At 41.0% G+C, this 21,979-nt stretch overlaps 1 protein-coding gene across 8 annotated transcripts in view; it reads right to left on the reverse strand.

Annotated features, from left to right (window-relative positions):
- The window catches only part of SRPK2 (SRSF protein kinase 2), a 330,809-nt gene that overhangs the window by 166,506 nt on the left and 142,324 nt on the right, over nt 1-21,979 (reverse strand). Inside the window, exons 2-3 of one of the 8 annotated variants that reach the window (XM_050925616.1) lie at nt 16,210-16,323; nt 272-361 (exon numbers count right to left, since the gene is read on the reverse strand). The exons of 6 other annotated variants lie outside the window; for them this stretch is intronic. In XM_050925616.1, the coding sequence (XP_050781573.1) occupies nt 272-315 (44 nt within the window). In that variant the 5' untranslated portion in view covers nt 316-361; nt 16,210-16,323. The remainder of the gene's footprint in view (nt 1-271; nt 362-16,209; nt 16,324-21,979) is intronic. One more of the 8 variants, XM_050925660.1, reaches the window with a different exon arrangement.

Consider the following 21,979-nt stretch of genomic DNA (forward strand, 5'->3'; position numbering starts at 1 on the left):
TAAAGACTACCAAAATGCTAATTTTTAAAAATGTTGTATTTACATTTGTTAAGTGGACTTTAAAACACCTTTGGCATTAAAGAGTCAAAATGCTAACGTTTTAATTATAGCAAAAAGCACATATACGAACTTCAATGAATATTTTTAAAATCAGCATTATCAATTTTTTTATGTAATGCAGTAAGATTTCTAACTAAAGATTATTTACATTATTGCACTTTTATAACATCCCAAATACGAATCTAACACACACACACTAAAATGTACTCACTCATTGTAATTTTTTCTTTCTACACGGGGCACCCTGCGCTCCATTATAACTGGATTATTCCTCCTCAACTTTCAAAGCCTGGAGGCTCCTCTTTTTAAAAACAAAAAAACAGAAAAACACTCTAGCTTTAGAATGTTCTGCCAGCAGGTGGAGCTCTTCGGAGAAATGACTCCCTTTCACTCCCCTGTCAATTGCCCAACCTAAGATGACAAACTATCAATTCTAATTAATATCATTACAACAGATTAGATATCTCCAGGCAGGATACTTTATCTTATTTGTTTATATACAAAAAATAGAAATGAAGAATTACAGCAAAGTCAGATCCCAAGCTCTCAATCTCTCTGTAGGAATGCTCCAAAAGAGAAAAAGGAAGCATTGAGGTATTTCCCCTGCAGCTTGAATGTAATGCAAAATTTGGTGATAGCCTGCATGTGGTCCTGTAGAGCACCAAGTGCCCACTTCAGAGAAGGAAAAATTATGGATGGGTAAGTAAAATTTTCTGTCCTCTCTTGTGGGCAGCTGGTGCTCCAAGATCCCTTACAACTGGGAAGTAGCCAGCATGAAAACCAATCTTCTCAAATGAGAGAGAAATTTAAAACACCAGGAAAATTTAACCAAAAGTATAAATAGCTTTCGTTTGAGAGGATTTTTTGTTTGCTAATTTTTTGCTTTTCCTCTTTCTTCCCACACCACATGAAGAGTTTTAATAAAGGAAAAGCAAGAAAGACGCTAGAACCCTTTGTCCAAAAGTCAGACAAAGACAACACAGCTTCTTTAAAGTGATGGATAAGAATACACTGAACACCAGGTAACCATACAGCGAAGTTATTTGAAGGAAACATTGTTCTGCATGGAGAATGGCCACGTGTCTGAATAAGTGAGCCCTCACAGACGGAGGGCAATCTTATATGCACAGTCTGTAGATCTGACAAGTTATTGAATTTATCCATCTGAAAATAGTGGACATGGATGCCTTTGTACCCTTTATGTCCCTCAACTAATCCTGAAATTGCATCCAATTTTATTTAGTTTTATGTAAACAAAATTTGAATGACCTGATCACATCTAAAGTACGCATATGATTCTCCTAATTGTAGAAGGGCTTGGTACACACAGAATGAAAACAGACTGGCTGAAGTAAAAAGAATTTTGGGGGACAGAAAATTCTGGTGCAGGCCTGAGAATCACCACTTCTGGGAACAATTGCATATAAGGATTCCAGATGAATAAATCCCCTGAATTTACTAACTCTCCTGACCAATGTAACTGCTAACAGGAAGAACACTGAATAGAAAGTTACAGGAATACTCCTTCATACATTTATTAAAAGAAAGTTCAGGGATTACTTGAAGTATATGATTCTACTAGTCTCTTGACAGCATCTCTGTAGACACACATCTTTAAGGAATGAAATGTGAGGCTGCTGCAAAAGAAGGACTACAAGTAGAAATACATTTTATGTTTAAAAATGTAGGTCTGAATCTCTTCCATGCAGAAAGATAGGAGGAATAATACACCAACTGATCACAGTACAGTATTTGCACTTCTTGCAGTACTTCATAATGTTGCCATGGCAACTGGCTATGATTTCTACTGCCATCACCAGCTGCCAGTATACATCGTATGTAAGTGGAAAAATCATTTAAATAATAACACAAGAACAACCGTATTGGGTCAGACCAAGGGTACATCTAGTCCAGTATCCTGTCTTCCAACAGTGACCAATGCCAGGTGCTTCAGAGGGAATGAACAGAACAGGTAATCATCAAGTGATCCATCCCCTGTCCCCCATTCCCAGCTTCTGGAAAACAGAGACTAGGGACATTTATATAATATGTAATAGAAAAAACTTACTAGGCTTATGATCGTTAAAATTTATTGGAGACCTGAGGCCTCATTAAACTTGCACAAAGGTTTTTCAGCTTGTTTCTGTCAAACTTCTAAATTAGCTCAACATTATTAACCTCAAAAACCATAGCATTGGAAATATATATATTTATGGACCTTATTATAATCTTGTCTGTTTTATTCTGAGTCATAGAGATGGACAAGCCTTGCACTCCACTAGGGCAAAACTGAACTATTTTATCCTTAGAGAGCGAGACTACCTCTAAGCTTTATCTCAGATAAAAGCCGCGAGAAGCTAAAAATATTCTTGGAATAGGAAAGCTCTCCCACCCCAACACAAAGAACTTGCATTATCTGGAATCTCAGTGAATTAACTAGATGACATCTTATTTTTTTTTATTTTGTTTCTTTTTCTCTCTTTTTTTTAAAATGAATTGACTGCAGAAATCAATGCAATTAAAACAAACAAAAATGTACCTCTAATTCTTGTTCTCTGAATATACTATGAATAATGGATTGGTGCAATTAGGCTTCAGTCTCAGGACTGAGGGCTAGAAACAAAATTAACTCAAACTTCCAAAAAGGAGGGTTAGAATCGCGTTTTTCATCATTGTCTAAAGCACTTGTGGACAGTGAATGCCGTTGTAAGACTTTATATAGTGAGATACATAGATGTAATCTTGTCTCTATCAAATCTAATCATTAGAGCTCGTCAAAACATTTTAGTCAACGTTGAAACATCTCATGGACATATACTGGTTTAAAAAAACATTTGCATTGTGAAGTTTTGTTGAGAAAGACTCATATTCTGATAGCCTGGTGCCTAGGTCAAAGCCCTGGGAGACTCAGGTTCGAGTCCCTGCTCCGCCTGATTCAGAGTGATGTGAGATGAAGTATTCTACTCTGAATCAAGGAGAGAAGAGACTGGACTCTGCATTCCAGGCCAGTGCCCTAATTACCAGGCTATGGAGTGCAAAAGTCTCAGTCTCTTCCTCTCACCCACCCACCCAAAGGTTGCTATGAAGCAGCAGAGGAGATTACTTACTAGGGATGTAAAATGTTAAATGCATAACTGGTACATATTAGTCTTACCAGTTACATATTAGTCTAATCGGTACGTATTAGTCTAACCCACCTTAACTGTTAACCCCTGGACACTCCAACCAGCCTGGAGCGGCCCCAGCCGCGCCACCCAAAGCAGCCCCAGCCGCAACAGCCCCAGCCCCACCAGCCCGAGCAGCCCCAGTCCCAGCCGCACTGGCTGGATTGGCTCCAGACATGCTGGCTGGCCAGCCCTTTAATCAGTTAACTGTTTAAATGAAATATTTTAAATCGTTTAAACAGTAAAATTTTTAAACGGTATTTACATCCCTATTACTTACCTGTAACTGGAGGTTCTTGGAGATGTGTGATCCCTATTTATATTCCAAAAGTGGTTGCACATACATGCGGGGGGGTGGGGGTCATGGAGCTCCCTCTCGTGGTAGAGGTACCAGGTCCAGCTGAGTGCTTCTCCCAAGGAGTTCCGCGTCCCCAGAAGGTACACTGAATAGGGCATGACCCTGTGAGAAAGACACCAGTTCCAGAGGCAGATGGCCCCTGTGCAGAGCAACAGAGACATGGTCTCCCTGTCTGTTAATGTATGCCACAGAGGTGATATTGTCTGAGAATATCTGGTTGTGCCAATCGCAGAGAAGAGGCAGGGACGCATGACAAGCTAGGCAGACCACATGCAGTTCCAAGTCGTTGATATGCAAGTGCACCTCGTTGGGAGCCCATGTCTCTTCTGTGTTGTGGTCATGCAGATATGCACCCCATCCAGCTAGGGAGGTATCCATGGTAAGGATGGCTATAGGGACAGTAGTGGTGAATGGGAAGCTGCATAGCACGTTGCCGGGATCGATCCACCAGGTGAGGGAGGTGCAGACTGAAAGCAGGAGAGTCAGGGCTGAGTCCTGGTGGTTGATTTGGGAACTTCAGACCAAGAGGAGCCACAGTTGTAGACAGTGCATGTGGAAGCAGGCATGAGGTGTCACATGGGTGCAGGGCGCCATGTGACCAAGGAGGAAGAGACAGCAGTGTACTGTCATGCACGAGTTGTGGCACAGGTTAACCATGAGGGCAGCAAAGCAATCCGCTGGGAGGGCCCAAGTTGCTTCAGAATCCAGGAACACCCCAATGAAATGGATTGTCTGCATCAGGAGAAGCATGGATTTTTCCTTGTTGACACAGATGCCGAGAGAGGCAAGGAGCAAGTGGAGACCAACAACAGCTGATGTTGTTTTGGCGAGGTTGGTGCCACAGGAGCCAGTCATCCATGCAAGGGAACACAGAGTGTCCCAGACAACAAAAGTAGGCTGCAACAATCGTGAAGACCTTGGTGAAGAGCTTTGAGGCCGTGGCAATGCTCAAGGGGAGTACTCTGAACTGACAGTGGTTGTCTCCCAGACAGATGTGGAGGAACTTGCAGTGAGTTGGGTGGGTGTCAAAATAGAAGTGTATGTCTTTCCTGTCAAGGGCTTTGAACCACACCTCCTGGGGAAGGGAGGAAATGATCGATGTGAGCGTCCCCATACAGAACTTGGTTGGTGCCATGACGCGACAGAGGAGGTGATGGTGGCTGATGGGCACAGAAGCTAGGATCTGGGGCACCATCAAGCAGGCTTCTGGTACCAGGTGTAGGTGGGCTGGTATGGGGAGTAGGAAGATGGACAGAATGGCAGCTTATTCTGCCAGCAGCAGGGGGCTAGGTTGTAAATTCCCAGAGACCAGAGGATCACCCTAGAGTCCTTCAGGAAGTGAAGGGCCTCATCCATCTTAGCAGAGAACAGTTTGTCCTCGTCTAAGGGGAGGTCCTGGATGGTGGACTGGACTTCCCTGGGAAAGACGGAAGATTCCAGGAAGGCCTCTCAGGGTATAACAACATCTGTGGCCAACAAGCAGGAGGATGTGTCTGCCGTATTCACTGCTGCCTGGAGACTGATCTTGTCAATAAAGCGGTCTTCCTCCACCAGGGCTTGGAGCCTGTATTATTCATCCTGTGGGATATCCTCCAAGAATTCTGACAGCTTAGCATAATTATTGAAATCATACTTTGCCAGCAAAGCCTGGTAGTTCAAAATGCGAAATGCAGGGCCGTGGATGAGTAAAGTTTGCATCTGAGCAGATCCAGGCACTTTGCTACCCTATCTGGAGGGGTGAAGGTAGAGCAGTGCTGACTTACCCATTCCGTTGCTGTGTGCACCACCAGCAAAGCCAGGGCAGGGTGAGAAAAAAAAGGAAATCAGCTTCTTTGGATGTCACAAAGTAGTGATGTTCTACCCTCTTAGCTGTTGGGGCACAGGACACTGGGTTGTGCCAGATCGCTCGAAGGGGTGGAGGATGGCCTCATTGATGGGCAGAGCCATGTGTGCTAGTCCTTGAAGCTGAAGGTATCCAGCAGCTGATGGGGTTGGCCCTGGACTTCCTCTGAGGGGATACCCAAAACAATGGCCATCCTCTGCAGCAGCCCCACTATAGGCGGTGATAATCAGGAGGCAAGAAGGTTGGGGGAATCAGGGCTTCGTCCTGACAGGAGGATGCTGCCATCAGGCCAGCCACACTTGGTCACTTCTGGGTCCAAGTTGGATGGTTCCAGCAGCAGGGCTCAGATGAAAGGGTACAAGGCCTGTGAAGGTGGGTACGGCCAGTGATACAGGTCCTATGTGGGCCATTTCTGCCATGGGGTCAGGTCCAGTGGGTACTATGGGCCCCAAGAATAGGGATACCACCGTGGTGGGACCGGGGGTAGCCCATCTGGTATGGCGAATGTGTCCAGGAGTCTGAACTGCACCGGGATACTGGGGAGAATGATGGCTCTTCCTCTGAAAAGCCCTCTGAGTCTGAAGAGGCCTGCGGCAGGGCCATCAATGTGAGCAGTCCCGCGACCGTTGGGTGTGGATCCCAGCCCAGGAGGAGTGGCACATCCGCTGATGCAGGTGGCTGTGGAGCCAAAAGGAGCAGGGATAATGGATGCAGCAAGTTGAGGTGCGCCTTTGGGAGCAGCGGTTCAACCCGTCCAGGTGTCCAGGACACATCCCCCTGACTGCCAAAGCATGGAAAGGGGATGCACAGAGTAGAGTATGGGGATTCCCATTAAGGTGGAGAAACATGCCTCGGAAGGCTGTCACGCTGCACAGCCAGCACAGAAGCCAACTGTACCAGTGCCTCTTTCTTCCTCTTTGAATTTTTTCCTGCCACATGTGTAGTCGTAGGGAGTGACATAGTGGGTTCTGCATGCGACATGTCACCCAACTGGGCACAGCTCGGGTAGGAAACGCGATGCATCAAAGCAGTCCAGGATGGAGACCTGCTGCGATGTCCATGGGATAACTTGCAGCTCTCCTTCTTGGCCTTCTCGTGCTTTGGGCAGGAGGGATGAAGAGGGTGGGGCGCTCACCACCGGTACCACCAGTCCAGAATTGGGACACTGCACGGGGCTGGAGTGCTTCCTCCATGAGAAATCTGCAGAGAAGCAGGAGACAAGCCTTGCAGATCCACAATAGAAAGGACCTGCAGATGTCACAACACACTGTGAGATGCACTCCCTCTAGGAAATAGAGGGGTTCTTAAATCCCAGGATATGAGGGCACAGTAACCTGATGACATCAGGGTGGGCCCTGAACAGGGCAACTATTGATACTAACTACAAGATATGTACACAACTAAGAGAAACAACTGAACTAACTATATACAGTGCATGATTCTTCTCATGTAGGCTACAAGTGTGGAGAGAGAAGATTCCGACTATGATCATGCGGCGGTAAGAGGGACTAAGAGTGTATCTTCCTGTGCAGCCTCTTATAACCTCACCTGGAGCATGAAGCAATGGAAGACACTCGTGCATGTCAACGGACACTGCTGCTGAAAACTTCCAGCTCTGGCGCATGCTCACCCCATTTGTAATACATATAGGGATCATCACTCAAAGAAGAATCCTCATCCTCCAGATAGTTCTACTAACAGTGAGAAAGGAGACTGGTGGGTATGCTCACCTTATTCACATGAATAATCCCACCTGCTTCAGTGCACTACTCACGTGAGTTTGGAGAAAAGGATTTGGCCCTATAGCTAATAAAGGCTATGCTAAGTATGAAAATATCAAATTGTTGAATGTATTTAAGATATAGCTGCATAAGGATGCTCTTCTCATCTCCATGGAGAACAAGGAACACTGGAGGCTATGATGCTCCATCTGTATGATTATGACTCTCCCGAGAGTTCTAATTCACATGCATCTGACCATGAAAGCTTATGCTCCAATACATTTTTTAGTCTTTACGGTGCCACAGGACTCTGTTGCTTTTTACAGACCCAGACTAACACAGCTACCCCTCTGATACTTGACAGGTTAGTCAAGACACCTGGGGCCAATTAAGATCCTTCTAGAAGGCAGTGAAGACAGCTAAATTGACTGGGACACCTGAAGCCAATCAAGGGCTGGCTGGAACTAGTTAAAAGCCTCCCAGCTAGTCAGTGAGGTGTGTGTGTGTTTGTCAGGAGCCATAGGAGGAAGCTGTGCTGCTGGAGGAATGAAGCAGCACAAATCCAAACCAGGTGCAAGGAAGGAGGCACTGAGGTAACGGTGAAGGGGATATTGAGTGGGGGCTGCTGTGGGGAAGTGGCCCAGAGAATTGTACATGTCCTATTGCCAAAAAGTCAGCTACCATAACTGCTAATTTTAGGGTCCCTGGGCTGGAGCCTTGAGTAGAGGGTGGGTCTGGGCTCCCACCTCCCCTCCCTGGTTAATCACTGAAACTGGGAGACAACAGAGACTGTGCGAGGGAGGGTTGCTTCTCCTCACCTTCCTTGTTGGCTTATGATGAAAACGGCTCAGTAAGCTGTGACCCTTTCCTCTAGAGAGAGAAGGACTATGCAGATGGTCACAGTGAGCCTCTGAGGCTAGCAAAATCTGCCAGGAAACGCAGGACCCATGGAGTCAAGGACAGAGCTTTGTCACATAGGGTGTCACTGCCAAATGTGGTAATCTAGAAAGCATCAAATTCAAAATAAGCAGAAAGACTACAGAAAAAATTGAAACAGGACAAAAGTAATCATCAGTACAGCCCAGAAGCCTTAAAATTCCACCTGTGCTGAAAGAAAGTAGTGGTGGTTTGTTTGCCTGTTTGTTTACATTTTAAACAAGAACTCTGTTTGTTGATGGTGCTTACCCTGCAGGGCATGAAATGCCTTGAAGAACAAAAAGCAGTCAGGAGATGGTTCATTAGTTGAAAAAGATTCAGGAAGACCAAGTAATTTATCTTCAAAATGCAATAGTTAAACTATTATTTTCAATATAGTAGACATCTAATTTCACTCGTAGAACCACTTATTATAAACAAACATATCTGGCTCTCTCCGTTGTCAAGGTATGGACAAAATAAACTAATTAGACTTTTCTTTCTATGATCACTACAAGTATGTATTCATATATCATGAAGGAAGTGGGTTGAACACATGACTGAAAGTTTATTCAGCACAGAATCGTACTTTAAATGGCCACACCTAACAAACTGCCGGGGTGAATTAACAAAAACTAATTTCTGTGGTGAATCCACTGACTGCATATAATTATGTATATGGAGCAGCCTTCAATCTCTTGAACCAATATAGTACATGTTGCTTAGGACTTAAAACTGACATTTGCTGATTCAACAAATTACTTTTAAACCATAGAAATCATTCGATAATACATGGTGTGTACAGTGAATATTAATTTTAAAATGTGACTGCAAGGCCAATGTAAAATATTTATTAAATTCCATAACCCAACATGCTTCGGTTTCATTTCTTATGACTATGTGGAAAACATGACTTTTGTCATTTTTTACTTTTGTATTTTTTATTTTTCGGTTGGTAATGATTTATGCAAGTAAGGACTCCAGTAAAGCAGCAGCAGCTTGAAACGTGAAACTATCCATTGATTTTAAACTATCCATTGATTTTAAAAGACATGCCTTTATAAGTTTCTCTATGGAGAAGAGATTGTTTTCAAAATAGTATATAGTTTACAAATGAATTAAATTAGGGAAATGAAGGTATCTTGATGAAATATGGATGCCTGGAAAATGGGTACTGAAATAATTCAAATTTTGAATATAGATCAGTTTAGTAAGAAGTGGTAGCTTTACATACTATGTTAACTGTTCTGTCTAGTTCTCGACAAAGATACTGTATTATTCATAAAGAAATGCACAAAATGGCATCTTTACATAATTGACAAAATGTATTTTTCCAGTCATGCATTTTTCGAGGAGCCTCTGGTAAAGCACCAAGACTGCTGCCATGATTACGCACATCGCAACTCAAACAGGTCATGGCATGTTAAATGAAAACAATGTGGCTTTTGTGACTTTATATCTCAAATTTAAAATGTTGGTTTGCATTTAAATTTCCTTACAAAGTTTAGACAGGATAACTTGCACTGACTTTGCTTTGCAATTATCCCCTCATCCCCAGAGCCCACACCCCCAGCCAGAGCCTTCACCCCTCCCACACCCCAGCCCCCTCCCGCACCCTGAACCCATTTCTGACCCCCAGATAGAGCCATCACGCCTCCCACACCCCAACTCCCTGCCCCAGCTCAGTGAAAGTGAGTGATAGTGGGGGAGAGCAAGCCACCGAGGAAGGGGGAATGTAGTGATTGGGGGGGCGGGGCCTCAAGGAAAAGGGCAGGGCATTGGGGAAGGGATAAGGCTAGGATGTTCAGTTTTGTGTGATTAGAAAGTTGGCAATCCTAGCTGTACCATCTTATCAACTGACTTGCACTGACTCCATCTTATCACCACAACAAACTCTAATTGTTAGATGGTAAGTCTGAAGAAAAGACAGTGATGTCCAATTTCAAGCCTTGTTTATTCTGATGACTTCACTGTCTCCACCGGCCTAGCAGTGATCTCTCTAGGTTGGAGCACAAGCATATTGATGTGGCAGTGTAGGGAAGCATAATTATATAATGACAACATGCTTCATTTTCTAACATTGTCTGGAGTAAAAGTTATTAAACTTTTAAAATAGGGACTTCCTTCATTAATATGACTATTTGTACTGTGGTTGCACACAAAGTTCACAAATAAAAGTGGGAGCCCATAGTGCTAGAAGCTCCAAGTAAGAACCTTTGGAATAATATTTTTGAAGAAACACAAAAGAAGTAGAGTATCTTCTAAAAAGAAAACCATGTTCTTTTGTGTCCTGAACAGCTTCTGACTGCTAACAAACAGAAAAGTATTTAGGGCAGTTAAAAAAAAAAAAGACGCACTGGAAATTAAATTTACCCCATTTTTTTTCTTGCCAGGTTTAGGATTATAATTAGCAATCATAGCTTTCATCATCTCCACCCAAGGTTTTTGGACCAAAGAAGAATGAGTTAATAATGAATCAGAAGAGTTTGACTCAGTTATTAGTTATTTCGGACACATGAAAGCTGTCTAGAAAACCTTTTTCTCACCTGTAAGTACTTGTTCAACAGGAATAATTTTAATTTTTTAGGCTTTTTTCCTCATTTCCTGCATTTCCCACCCAAAGTTTTTAAATATTTGGCCATACAATTAGTACTATTGAGAATCATGGGAAACTTTCTGTGGCAGTGTTGAAGTTATACTTGCATAAATAGCAATGTAGAAGTTAGCCATGTTAAAGAACTTTAGTAGGAATATCTAACATTTAAACTGCATGTAAGTTACTATTTTTGCAGTATATGAATTAATATTTAATTCACTGCTCCATCTACCATGTCCTGGTCACTCATCTAGAATTCAATGTCTCTACCTTTACATATATATCTGGATTGTGAATGGGAGCAGATTGGAGCTTACAATTAAACTCATGAGGATGAGAACTGCAAGAAAGCACAGATGATATTGTTCACCAAGTATCTATCAATCAGAAGCACTGTCCTCAAAAAGCAATGTTTTGCTCTGTCATATCCAAAGAGCCTGCATTCCAGTCATAGTATGGAAGCAGGCAAACTGCTACAATTCGACATTACCCTCACCAGAGAATATGGGTTGGACCACACACAGTGGAGAACTGGTACCCAAGCTAATGTCACTGTAGCCAATCCCCAGCAGCTGTGCAGAAATGTGTTACCTGTGGATATGTCAAAAGGAGCATATCACAGTGCTGTAGCTGCAGAAATGCCACTGCAGCATGTACTGGGGCCTGTAAATGCAAGGGATGTGTTGGCACATAAAAACATAGGAATGGCCATACTAGGTCAGACTAAACGTTCATCTAGCCCCGTATCCTGTCTTTCGACAGAGGCCAATGCCAGGTGCCCCAGAGGGAATTAACAGAACTGGTAATCATCAAGTGATCCATCCCATCACCCCAGTCCCAGCTTCTGGCAAACAGAGACTAGGGACACCATCCCTTCCCATCCTGGCTAATAGCCATAGATGGACCTATACTCCATGAATTTATCTAGTTATTTTTTGAACCCTGTCATAGTCTTGGCCTTCAGAACATCCTCTGGCAAGGAGTTCCACAGGTTGACCGTGCATTGTGTGAAAAAATACTTTTTTGTTTGTTTTAAATCTGCTGCCTATTTCACTTGGTGGCCCCTAGTTCTTGTGTTATGAGGTGGAATAAACAACACTTCCTTATTTACTTTCTCCACACCAGTTATGATTTTATAGACCTATATCATATCCCCCATTAGTCATCCCTTTTCCAAGTTGAAAAGTCCCAGTCTTATTCATCTCTCCTCATATGGCAGCCGGTCCATACCCCCAATCATTTTTGTTGCCCTTTTCTAAACCTTTCAATTCCAATATATCTTTTTGAGATGGGGCGACCACAATTGCATGCAGTATTAACTATATTAACCATTGCTATCATGGTCACATGGTGTTACTTCCATCCATAATCTGCACACATTTGATGAGGTTGGTTTTCATCTCTGTCACCTTCCTCAAGAATGTGGGCATACCATAGAATTATACAGGAGCAATATGACATTTTCTGTCTTATTATCTATCCCTTTCTTAATGATTCCCAACATTCTGTTCGCTGTGTGGAACTGTTAAATTATTCCTGTCTAAACAATGTGTATAACATACAGTAACTGTCTGCACTCAAATAAAAATCAGAAATTTACTAATTTTTCAAATTTTATTTACATTTTGAACTCCAGTTTAGAAGGTGAAATATTCAAAATTCAGCTTGGTAAACTTTTTTTTTCAGGTTCAGCACATTTAAATTATGAAAGATAACTTGTTTAACTACTTTACTCTAAAAAATGCCTCAACATTTTATTTTATCGAAAATGTGCTCAGTCAATAAAAGAAAAAAGTCTGACTCATCCTTGGTTACTATTACAGGTTGGGATTTTTCTTTAATGTTCCACGGTGCCATGTGTTCTCTCTACATATCTTTATTGTGTTGATGGATCTTTGAATTCCCCCAAGACTTCTAAAGGTCTCTCTGCTTTGGGGCAACCAATTTTAATATTACACCGTTCTACAGTATCCTTTTTCTTTGTGTAGTGGGGCTGACATATCCTGAGTTTAGAAGATATATTATCAATGATATCCTAGTGCATTTTTATTATAACGTACATGTCAACAGGAGTTAAAAAAAATAACACTTGCTTCTTATGTAGATTCAAACTGATGGACCTGAAAACAGATGATATCTTTAGTTAAAAATTGAACAAGTACAACACTGTTCACAGGGAACCATGAATGCTCTCAAAGTCAATTTATTCACTCAGTTACATTTAGAAAGAACAAGCAACAGTCTACAGTAAAAATGAAGTGCATAAATGTGGTTCTTAAAAATAATTAGAGTATGTAAAAGATTTATAGTAGTGTTATGGGGTACAACTGTAATAAAAAAGAAATGCCAAAATATACCACCACACAAAGTGATAGTGAAATATACACACAAATATGAACACTTCAAAGGATATGGGTTTTTTTTTAATACTTTTTTCCCCTCAACCCACAGAAGCAATACACAGACTTTGGTGAACTTTTAGACTTGAGAGCAATTTTAGCATTGCTCTCTGTCATCCAGCTACATTGAACCCATGGCAAGATAAATCAAACTTTAGATTGTTGATGCCAAGGTCATCTTTTTGCCCCTCAGATCATATCCATCAAGCAGCAACAGATTTTTGCTGTGTTTCAGAAACTTAAGGCCTGAGACCCAAATAAGCAATACTTCACCTAGCAGCTTATCAAGAATGTGGCAGCAGGTTACTTGTCACAAAAGCCTGAACACAAAAGCCTGAACAATCTGCCACTTACTTTTAGTAACTATGGAAGCAGACTTCAAGACATCCATCAATTATGTGCTGAATAGTTCTATTCTTAAATGATATTTTTTCTCTTTTTTTAATATCCTTTCGTTAGATATTTTATACCTATATTCAAGATATATGATGCTGTTATGGAACACTGTTGATTTCTGAAGCTACTTTATAAGTATTCTTGTTGATAAAAGGAAAGCTAAGCTGGATATTGTGAAAGTTTAATGGATCACTTCTGGTTGATTAAGTTTTTTCTTCATTTGGTATAAAATTCCCATGTTCTGTTCTATATTGTACTAGGAAGTACAAAATATTATGCTCTTGAAAACAGCAGGTTATGTATAGCTAATTATTTGGAGGTTAATGATTTTGCAAGGGTACAATACCATTCCCAATTAAATCTCATGGAATAGTTATCTCAAGTTTTAATATTTTATGGGACCATAGGCTAAGGTGTTGTATCCTTTTTCCTTTGTTCACTATTAAAATGTTGTTTTCATACCTACAGTACACAGAATATCTTTTTATATGTGACAACTGTAGTTGATATTTAGTTCTTCTATGTGTTAATTTTCTCTCTCCTTCTTAATATGAATACTGAAACTATTTATATTACTCTACTCTTCTGAGAAAACTTTCACTTGGTATATAATATATAACTAGTATTGCTCTGATTACCAAGGAAAACAGGGCAGAGTGCAAGGGTGGCACATAATTGTTGGTGACACTATTCAGCTATAAAGTAATTGGGAACATAACTCAATATTTTTAATGGAATTCTTGTATTTGTATCAAATTGCTAACAACATGTACTGCATACCTTTTACTTTGATGTATTTTTTTAAAATATAAGTTAGAAAATAATATCTGAGAGCATTATAACTAAGGGTCTCTTTATACAGTGAATGTTTTAATTTCCTTTTTATTTCTTAATTTTTTTCAATTCACTTTTCTGACTGTCCCCTGCCTGCTATATTTATCATCTTATTTGCTTTCAAATAGCTGCACAAATCTCCGCCAGCCTACATCTCATTTTGTAACTGGTCTCCCCTTCTCCTTTTCACTGTATCAACAATGGATGTGTTGATGCCTCTTTATGTTCTTTTCCTCCCAACTTTAGAACATATTCCCCTTTGCCCCTATGCATTTCTCTTGCAAGACCCCCAGGGGGTGTCTCATCTTCTTTCAGGTTTAAGACCTCTAAGGCAGGGATTGCCTTTATAAATCTAAAGGCAACACGAAAGCAGTGGACATGTTATTCCTTGACTTTAGCAAAGCTTTTGATACGGTCTCCCACAGTATTCTTGCTAGCAAGTTAAAGAAGTACAGGCTGGATCAATGGACTATAAGGTGGAGAGAAAGTTGGCTAGATCGTCAGGAACAATAGGTAGTGATCAATGGCTCCATGTCTAGTTGGCAGCCGGTATCAAGCAGAGTGCCTCAAGGGTCGGGCCTGGGACCAGTTTTGTCCAATATCTTCATTAATGATCTGGAGGATGATGTAAACTGCACCCTCAACAAGTTTGCAGATGACACTAAACTGGGAGGAGTGGTAGATACGCTGGAGGGTAGGGATAGCATACAGAGAGACCTAGACAAATTAGAGGATTGAGCCAAAAGAAATCTGATAAGGTTCAACAAGGACACAGGCAGAGTCCTGCACTTAGGAAGGAAGAATCCCATGCACTGCTGCAGACTAGGGACTGAATAGCTGCAGAAAAGGACCTAGGGATTACAGTAGATGAGAAGCTGGATATGAGTCGACAGTGTGCCCTTGTTGCCAAGAAGGCTAACGGCATTTTGGGCTGTATAAGTAGGGGCACTGCCAGCAGATTGAGGAACGTGTTCATTCCCCTCTATTTAACATTGATGAGGCCTCATCTGGAGTACTGTGTCCAGTTTGGGGCCCCATGCTACAAGAAGGATATGGAAAAACTGGAAAGAGCCCAGCAGAGGGCAACAAAAATGATTAGGGGGCTGGAGCACATGACTTATGAGGAGAAGCTGAGGGAACTGGGATTGTTTAGTCTGCAGAAGAGAAAAATGAGGGGAATTTGATAGCTGCTTTCAACTACCTGAAAGGGGGTTCCAAAGAGGATGGATCTATACTATTCTCAGTGGTGGGAGATGACAGAACAAGGAGTAATGGTCTCAAGTTGCAGTGGGGGAGGTTTAGGTTGGATATTAGGAAAATCTTTTTCACCAGGAGAGTGGTGAAGCACTGGAATTGGTTACCGAGGGAGGTGGTGGAATCTCCTTCCTTAGAGGTGTTTAAGATCAAGCTTGACAAAGCCTTGGCTGGGATGATTTAGTTGAGGATTGGCCCTGCTTTGAGCAGGGAGTTGGACTAAATGACCTCCTGTAGTTCCTTCCAACCGTGATATTCTATGATCTATTTTGTACTACACACCACATTATCTGTTCTTAATAATAATTTGAAATACACAAGAGATTTTCATGCACATTAGAATGGATTACTTTACAATTTTGTTCACTTTTTTTAAATGTAGACTCAAAAGGCAACTCACATGCCTTCAGCCTAAGAAAACTGATATAAAGATGGCCCTTAAAACTAATATTCCATGCTATGAGGATGAAGTTGCCCCAGAGGAAAAGCACATCCTGATGATTTTTAGAAATGTTTGTTTTGCAATATATACTTGAAAAGAAGGGAAGTTATTTAAGTCATATTTTCCCATTTATACCCTCAGAGACCTGGAGATGTCAAATTACATATAACATTCATAAATGAGCCGAAGCCAGGAAGCTCTAGGCAGCATAACTCTTTAGAACCTACCTAGTTTTCCAGAGCTGGAGGATACTGGAAAGGATACTTCCATATATTCCTGGCTGGTTTCATATGACTCTCCCTATTGGAGTATTTATGCCTTCTGTCCTGAGCACCTAAGTCCTGTCAATAAATGGAATAACCAATGCAGAGGCCATGAGAAGAAGCAGCCTCAATACCATGGATACAGCATTTAAAAACTCTATATAGATTTTATTCAGAAAGCTTAACATAATTTAAAAGCTAGAATACAAAAAAGAAATAAAATATCATCTTTGTATACGAAACAAATGCATATTTTTGAGCAGATAACTAAAGCAATTCTACCTGAAGAATTGCTTTTGATTTATACACAAAAAATAACATATAGATAAGATCTGTAGTTTCTACATAATCAAGCATATAATGTTTGTTTTATTCATGATGTATGAGCTTTTCTCTGTTGTTTCATTCGCTAGACAGATTTTTTTTTTTTGAAGAATTAAACAGATGGTCAAATTGAAAAGTAATGTGAAATTTCAAAACCCTGGCATTCCTAGCAAATAATTAGGCTGGAATAAAGCACATTATGAAAATATACATGCAAACAACTAGCAGTATGAAGTAATGCAACACGCATTAAAATGAAGCCTGCAGCTAAATCAAGGCAATGGAGAACACTAAGCACTGGACAGTATGGTGTAGGCCAGGGGTGGCCAACCTGAGCCTAAGAAGAAGCCAGAATTTACCAATATACAGTGCCAAAGAGCCACAGTAATAAACCAGCAGCCCCTCATCAGCTCCCCGTCCCAGCGCCTCCCGCCCACCGGCAGCCCTGCCGATCAGCGCCTCCCCATCAGCTGTTTTGTGGCGTGCAAGAGTCTCTGGGGGAGGAGTGAATGCATGGTTGGCTCGGGGAGGGGGTGGGAAGGGGTGAAGTTGGGGCAGGGTCTGTGGCAGAGCCAGGGATTGAGCAGTGAGCACCCCCCAGCACATTGGAAAGTTGGCACCTGTAGCTCCAGCCCCGGAGTCAGTGATTACAGAAGGAGTCGCATATTAACTTCTGAAAAGCCACATGTGGCTCCAGAACCACAGGTTGGCCATCCTGGTGTAGGCCAAGGCCTTTCTGCAGTAAGACGCAACAGCCATAGTAGGACAGCAGCAGCCATGAGCTAAGAAGCAGGGAGTCACAATACAATATTGGGTAGTTAAGGAGCATTTCTGCCCTACTAGCACCAACAGTGACCAATCAAACAGAAAAATCTTGAGATGTGTAAACAGAACTTCGAAAGATAACACTGTCTAGCAAAACCACTTATCAGCAATTTCGGTTGAAAAGACACCGTTGATTGCTTTTGTCTGTTCTTTAATTTGTAATACTTCATTTGTTTTCCTACAGATATCACTGTATTCTTTAATTTATTTTTGTCAAAATTTAACTCAACTAAGGTGATGGGGTATGATTGCTTAAAGAATTGTTACGTAATGGGCTAAAACTGGTGAAAAATTGGTGTAATGCTTTAGTTTAAATGATTGGTTAAGTTTTAACTAAGTAAAATACAAGTTTTAACTATATGAACCAGGGTCCAAAAGGAAATTCTTTGGCACCTCACTCCAGGACACGGCCCAAGATCAGAGCTGCCAGACCTCAACACCCTTCAAACCATACTGTGCAGAAGCCGGAGTCCCCACATGATTTAATCTTGACTGGCCATCAAGAAAAGTTTGTCTGCCTTTTTGGGAGTGGCGAGCACTGCCTGCTTAGCATGTGTATTCTGATGATCAATTATTAATAAATATAGGTTAAGGATACTACTGTATAAGGCTCTTTCACTGGGAAAAGGTCCCGCAAATCCACAAGGTTATGCCCTGAGCCCAGGATGGGTGGGTATTTAAATTGACCATGTTTTGCACAAAGCCCAGGACAAATTAACTGGGTTATACCTTGAGCCCATGGTATGGTACAGGTGGGGTGCCCTAGACAGTGTGTGGGTCCCAGAAAAATAACTTGATGCAGATGATTTTCAAAAGCAGAATACTGGTATGCAAAAGAATAGTTATTTACTAAATATTTCTACTTCTGGCCAATACCTAACAGAGAGAAATAGCCTAGCAGGCAAACATGCTCTTTATAGCTGGTTGTCAACTTTCTTTATCGATTGCACCTTCCTTGCTATGACAACTAAAAGCACAAAATCTTTATTAGGAATGAGAATTAACAGGTCTTAGAAAACCGGAGATTCAGGAAATCAGAAAGCACATATTTTCCCTGAACACTAAGTTCACTGTATGGCCTTAGACTTCCAAGGAACTGAAAAATAGATCAGACTGATCAATATGCAGTCACTAAATGCACAACAATCAACCGTGAATCAGCCAATTAACATGTAACACACTCATTAAGTACATCTTAGATAGAGACATGGTACTAACTGAAACATGGAACCACACAATGCTGGGGAGAGAGGCTTTACTACCCTTGTTCCCCATCTTTCTCTCTCTCTCACACACTCACCCACACCCCTGAAAAAAGTTACATTAGCCAAAAGAAAGCCAAAGCTTTAAAATTTTTCAACCTGTTTGTTACTCATGTGAATGCATCCTGGCCTCATGGATGCAATTATTATTATTCATTAAAACTACCACATAATGTTCTTGCAGTGTATTGGATTGTATATAAATGGATCTCTTATGAGCCCTGTAAAACAGTCTAGAGACTTTAGATGGTTATTCCATTTTGCCCCTTTACAGGCTGTAATTATTGTAATTTTGCAAACTACCACTCATCAACTCACCTGAGATGACTGAAAATTCGCCCTTTGATCTGGTAACATTGTGACTGTCACATGGAACCACCTCTGACTGCAAACAGCTCTGTCTCTTTAGAGACCAGGAGGTGACCTTCTACTGGTGTTTCACTATTATCAGGGATGTAGAGGGCAGGATGGAAAGTTGCAAGCCCTTCCAATTTCCCAAAGCCAACAGCCACGCATTTCTCCTCCCCCATCAAAAAAAAAAATAAATTAGCAGCATATGCAAGGGGAGTATCCAGATATTTTTCCAAAGCTGGTAAAACTTGTGACACTTTCGTAAGGCTGAATTACTGAACCTATGATTCCATGACGGAAAACATGGATTCAAGATCTTTTTTCAAATTTGCCAGAAAATAGTTTTATGGGCACAGATTTTAAAATCTGAAATAATCAGATGTTTGTCTATCTAGACAACCCCTAGGTCAATCTCTCAAGAAATTATTTCAGTTAAATTACTTTCCATCTTTTTCAGGATAATTAATGAGATAGAAAATCTTCCTCTTTTCGTTCATGGGAAGGATCAGCTCTATGAACATGGATATACTGCCTAAGCTGTCATAAGTCTTACAAATGGTCAGATGTGATTTTCCAACTATACTATTCAAAAAGCTTGCGTGCAAGAACATTAATCCTAGACTAAGATTGCAAATAAAGTTACAGAAAGGAGCTCATGCTCTTATATCAAAACCATCCAGTACCCCATCTTAAAGATTGAGAGTTATAGCTAGATCATTCAAGGAGACCTAAAAAAGTTTATGAAGGCTTCATAAAGATTTTATTGCAAATCATGTATGTTATCCTTTACAAAAGCTCCCCGACTTATGCAAGCATTCCGTTCCAGAATGGCTTGTGTAAGTCGAGTTTTGCATAAATCGGGAACATATCTCTGACAATTATTCAAAAAAAATTATTTTTTTTAAATGCTTACGGAACTTTTTCCATAAGTCCAGATTTCCGTAAGTCGGGTTTGTGCAACCTGGGAAGTGCCTGTATTTACTTTAAACTATGTTTTTAGAGAGTGTAGTGTCTCTGAAGATCTGCACTGTGAAACTGAACCACTGCTGATCTGGAACCTTCTGGAAAAGTGACCACTGGGTGTGGATGAGTGCTCCCTTATGGAGCTGAATGTTTGGGGCCAAAGATATAAAATGTATCATTGACCAAATCAATTCTGATTCCTTTCCCTCTAATTTAAAATGTTACTAAGGACTCCTAAAAAGTAGAGTGTAGATTTATGGAGATGATATACTTGAAAACACAGAGAATGACAAATCTTTCTTTTTACAAGAACTGCTCCTGCAGACCTCATTTTGACAAATTAATCAGCTGTCCAACTCACAAAAAGACATTTTGCATAATGGATCTCTCAAAACAATTAAAATGGAATGTCCGATTAAAAAATATATACTGCTGCAGGAATTTATGATTAGAACATTAGTGACAGATTTGCAAGTCTGCTTTCAATCAAGTAGAATGTGTCCTCAATCCTTCCTGAATAAGGACAGTTGTCAAATCATAACATGTGAATGCAGTCTAGTTCACTTAGCCTTTAGATACACTCCCCTACTGACTTACTTCAAAAGGCCAGAGAAAAGTCGATTTTTCAAAATGATTTTTTCCTAACTCAAATGGCTTGTCTTATCTATATAGACTCATAGACTCATAGGTCAGAAGGGACCAATATGATCATCTAGTCTGACCTCCTGCACAAGGCAGGCCACAGAACCCCACCCATCCACTTTTATAACAACCCCTAACCCAGGACTGAGTTATTGAAATCCTCAAAACTGGTTTGAAGACCTCAAGCTGCAGAGAATCCACCAGCAAGCGACCCATGCCCCACGCTGCAGAGGAAGGCGAAAAACCTCCAGGGCCCCTGCCAATCCGCCCTGGAGGAAAATTCCTTCCCGACCCCAAATATGGCGATCAGCTAAACCCTGAGCATGTAGGCAAGACTAACCAGCCAGCTAATTTATGAAAATTTTGAAAGGTGACAGATTTAAATGACAGTTCACGACCACCTCACTGGTAGGTAGAAATTTTGGGTGGTGATGGAAGAACCACTTGATGAAAAATTGTAAATGGAGGACCTGCTCTCAAAATGTGTAGATCAGTCTCCGAGCAGATGTTATGGCAGCTAGAAATGCAGTCTTTAATGCCAGATATATAGTTCAATAAATGAAGGATGCACAATATGGCTACCAAATGCACTTTCAGTGAAAATGACTAAAGGCCATCTTGACTAAGATACAGCACACACATTTGATCAAGATGATCAAGTAAAGGAATTTCTGCTATTGTTACTGAATGACAAAATAAAAAGCCTCCTTCATATTAGTACATAAGTCTCTGTTGTTGAAGGCTGACATTACTGCAAAGTAACTTCTTGTTCTTCAGAACACACCCTTGTCAAGTCCTAACAGATTCTGTAGTCCATGCAAACAAATGTAAAACTTCTAATTCAAAATGAGTATCTAGCTATGATTCTAAACTAAAATCTCATTCCACCAGTAAGTAAAATGGAAGTTCCCACATCAGAGCTGGGATATCTGAGAACAAAACTGATTAAAATGGAGCTTTCTGAAATATATGGATTCTTTTCCTTCTTAACTTGTTTATGATATGAGGGCAAAGTAGTTACAGCTGGAAGGCATCTGGAAAATTGACTCAAATTCAACATGGAGGCATCCAATAAAGAGGCTATATCTCTTCTTGTACTTCTTGTACACTGTTTTCTTTTCTGGAAAACGGGTCGATCTACTTGATGAATATGAATTGACCCACTGAATATATCAGAGAGCACTCATGCTGATCCTGAAATCTGAAACTCAAGTTATCTGCCCAATAAGTTCTACTCTCACCAGTGTCAAGAACTGTTGGAAAAAGCATGCCTCACTCACACAGTATAACTGATTCCTGGCAAAATCTTTGAGGTGTATGCTCCTCCTTACCTATTCATAAAATACACTGCTGTGGTGCTGTCTGTA

This window comes from Gopherus flavomarginatus, chromosome 1 (assembly GCF_025201925.1).
Source record: "Gopherus flavomarginatus isolate rGopFla2 chromosome 1, rGopFla2.mat.asm, whole genome shotgun sequence".
NCBI lineage: Eukaryota > Metazoa > Chordata > Testudines > Testudinidae > Gopherus > Gopherus flavomarginatus.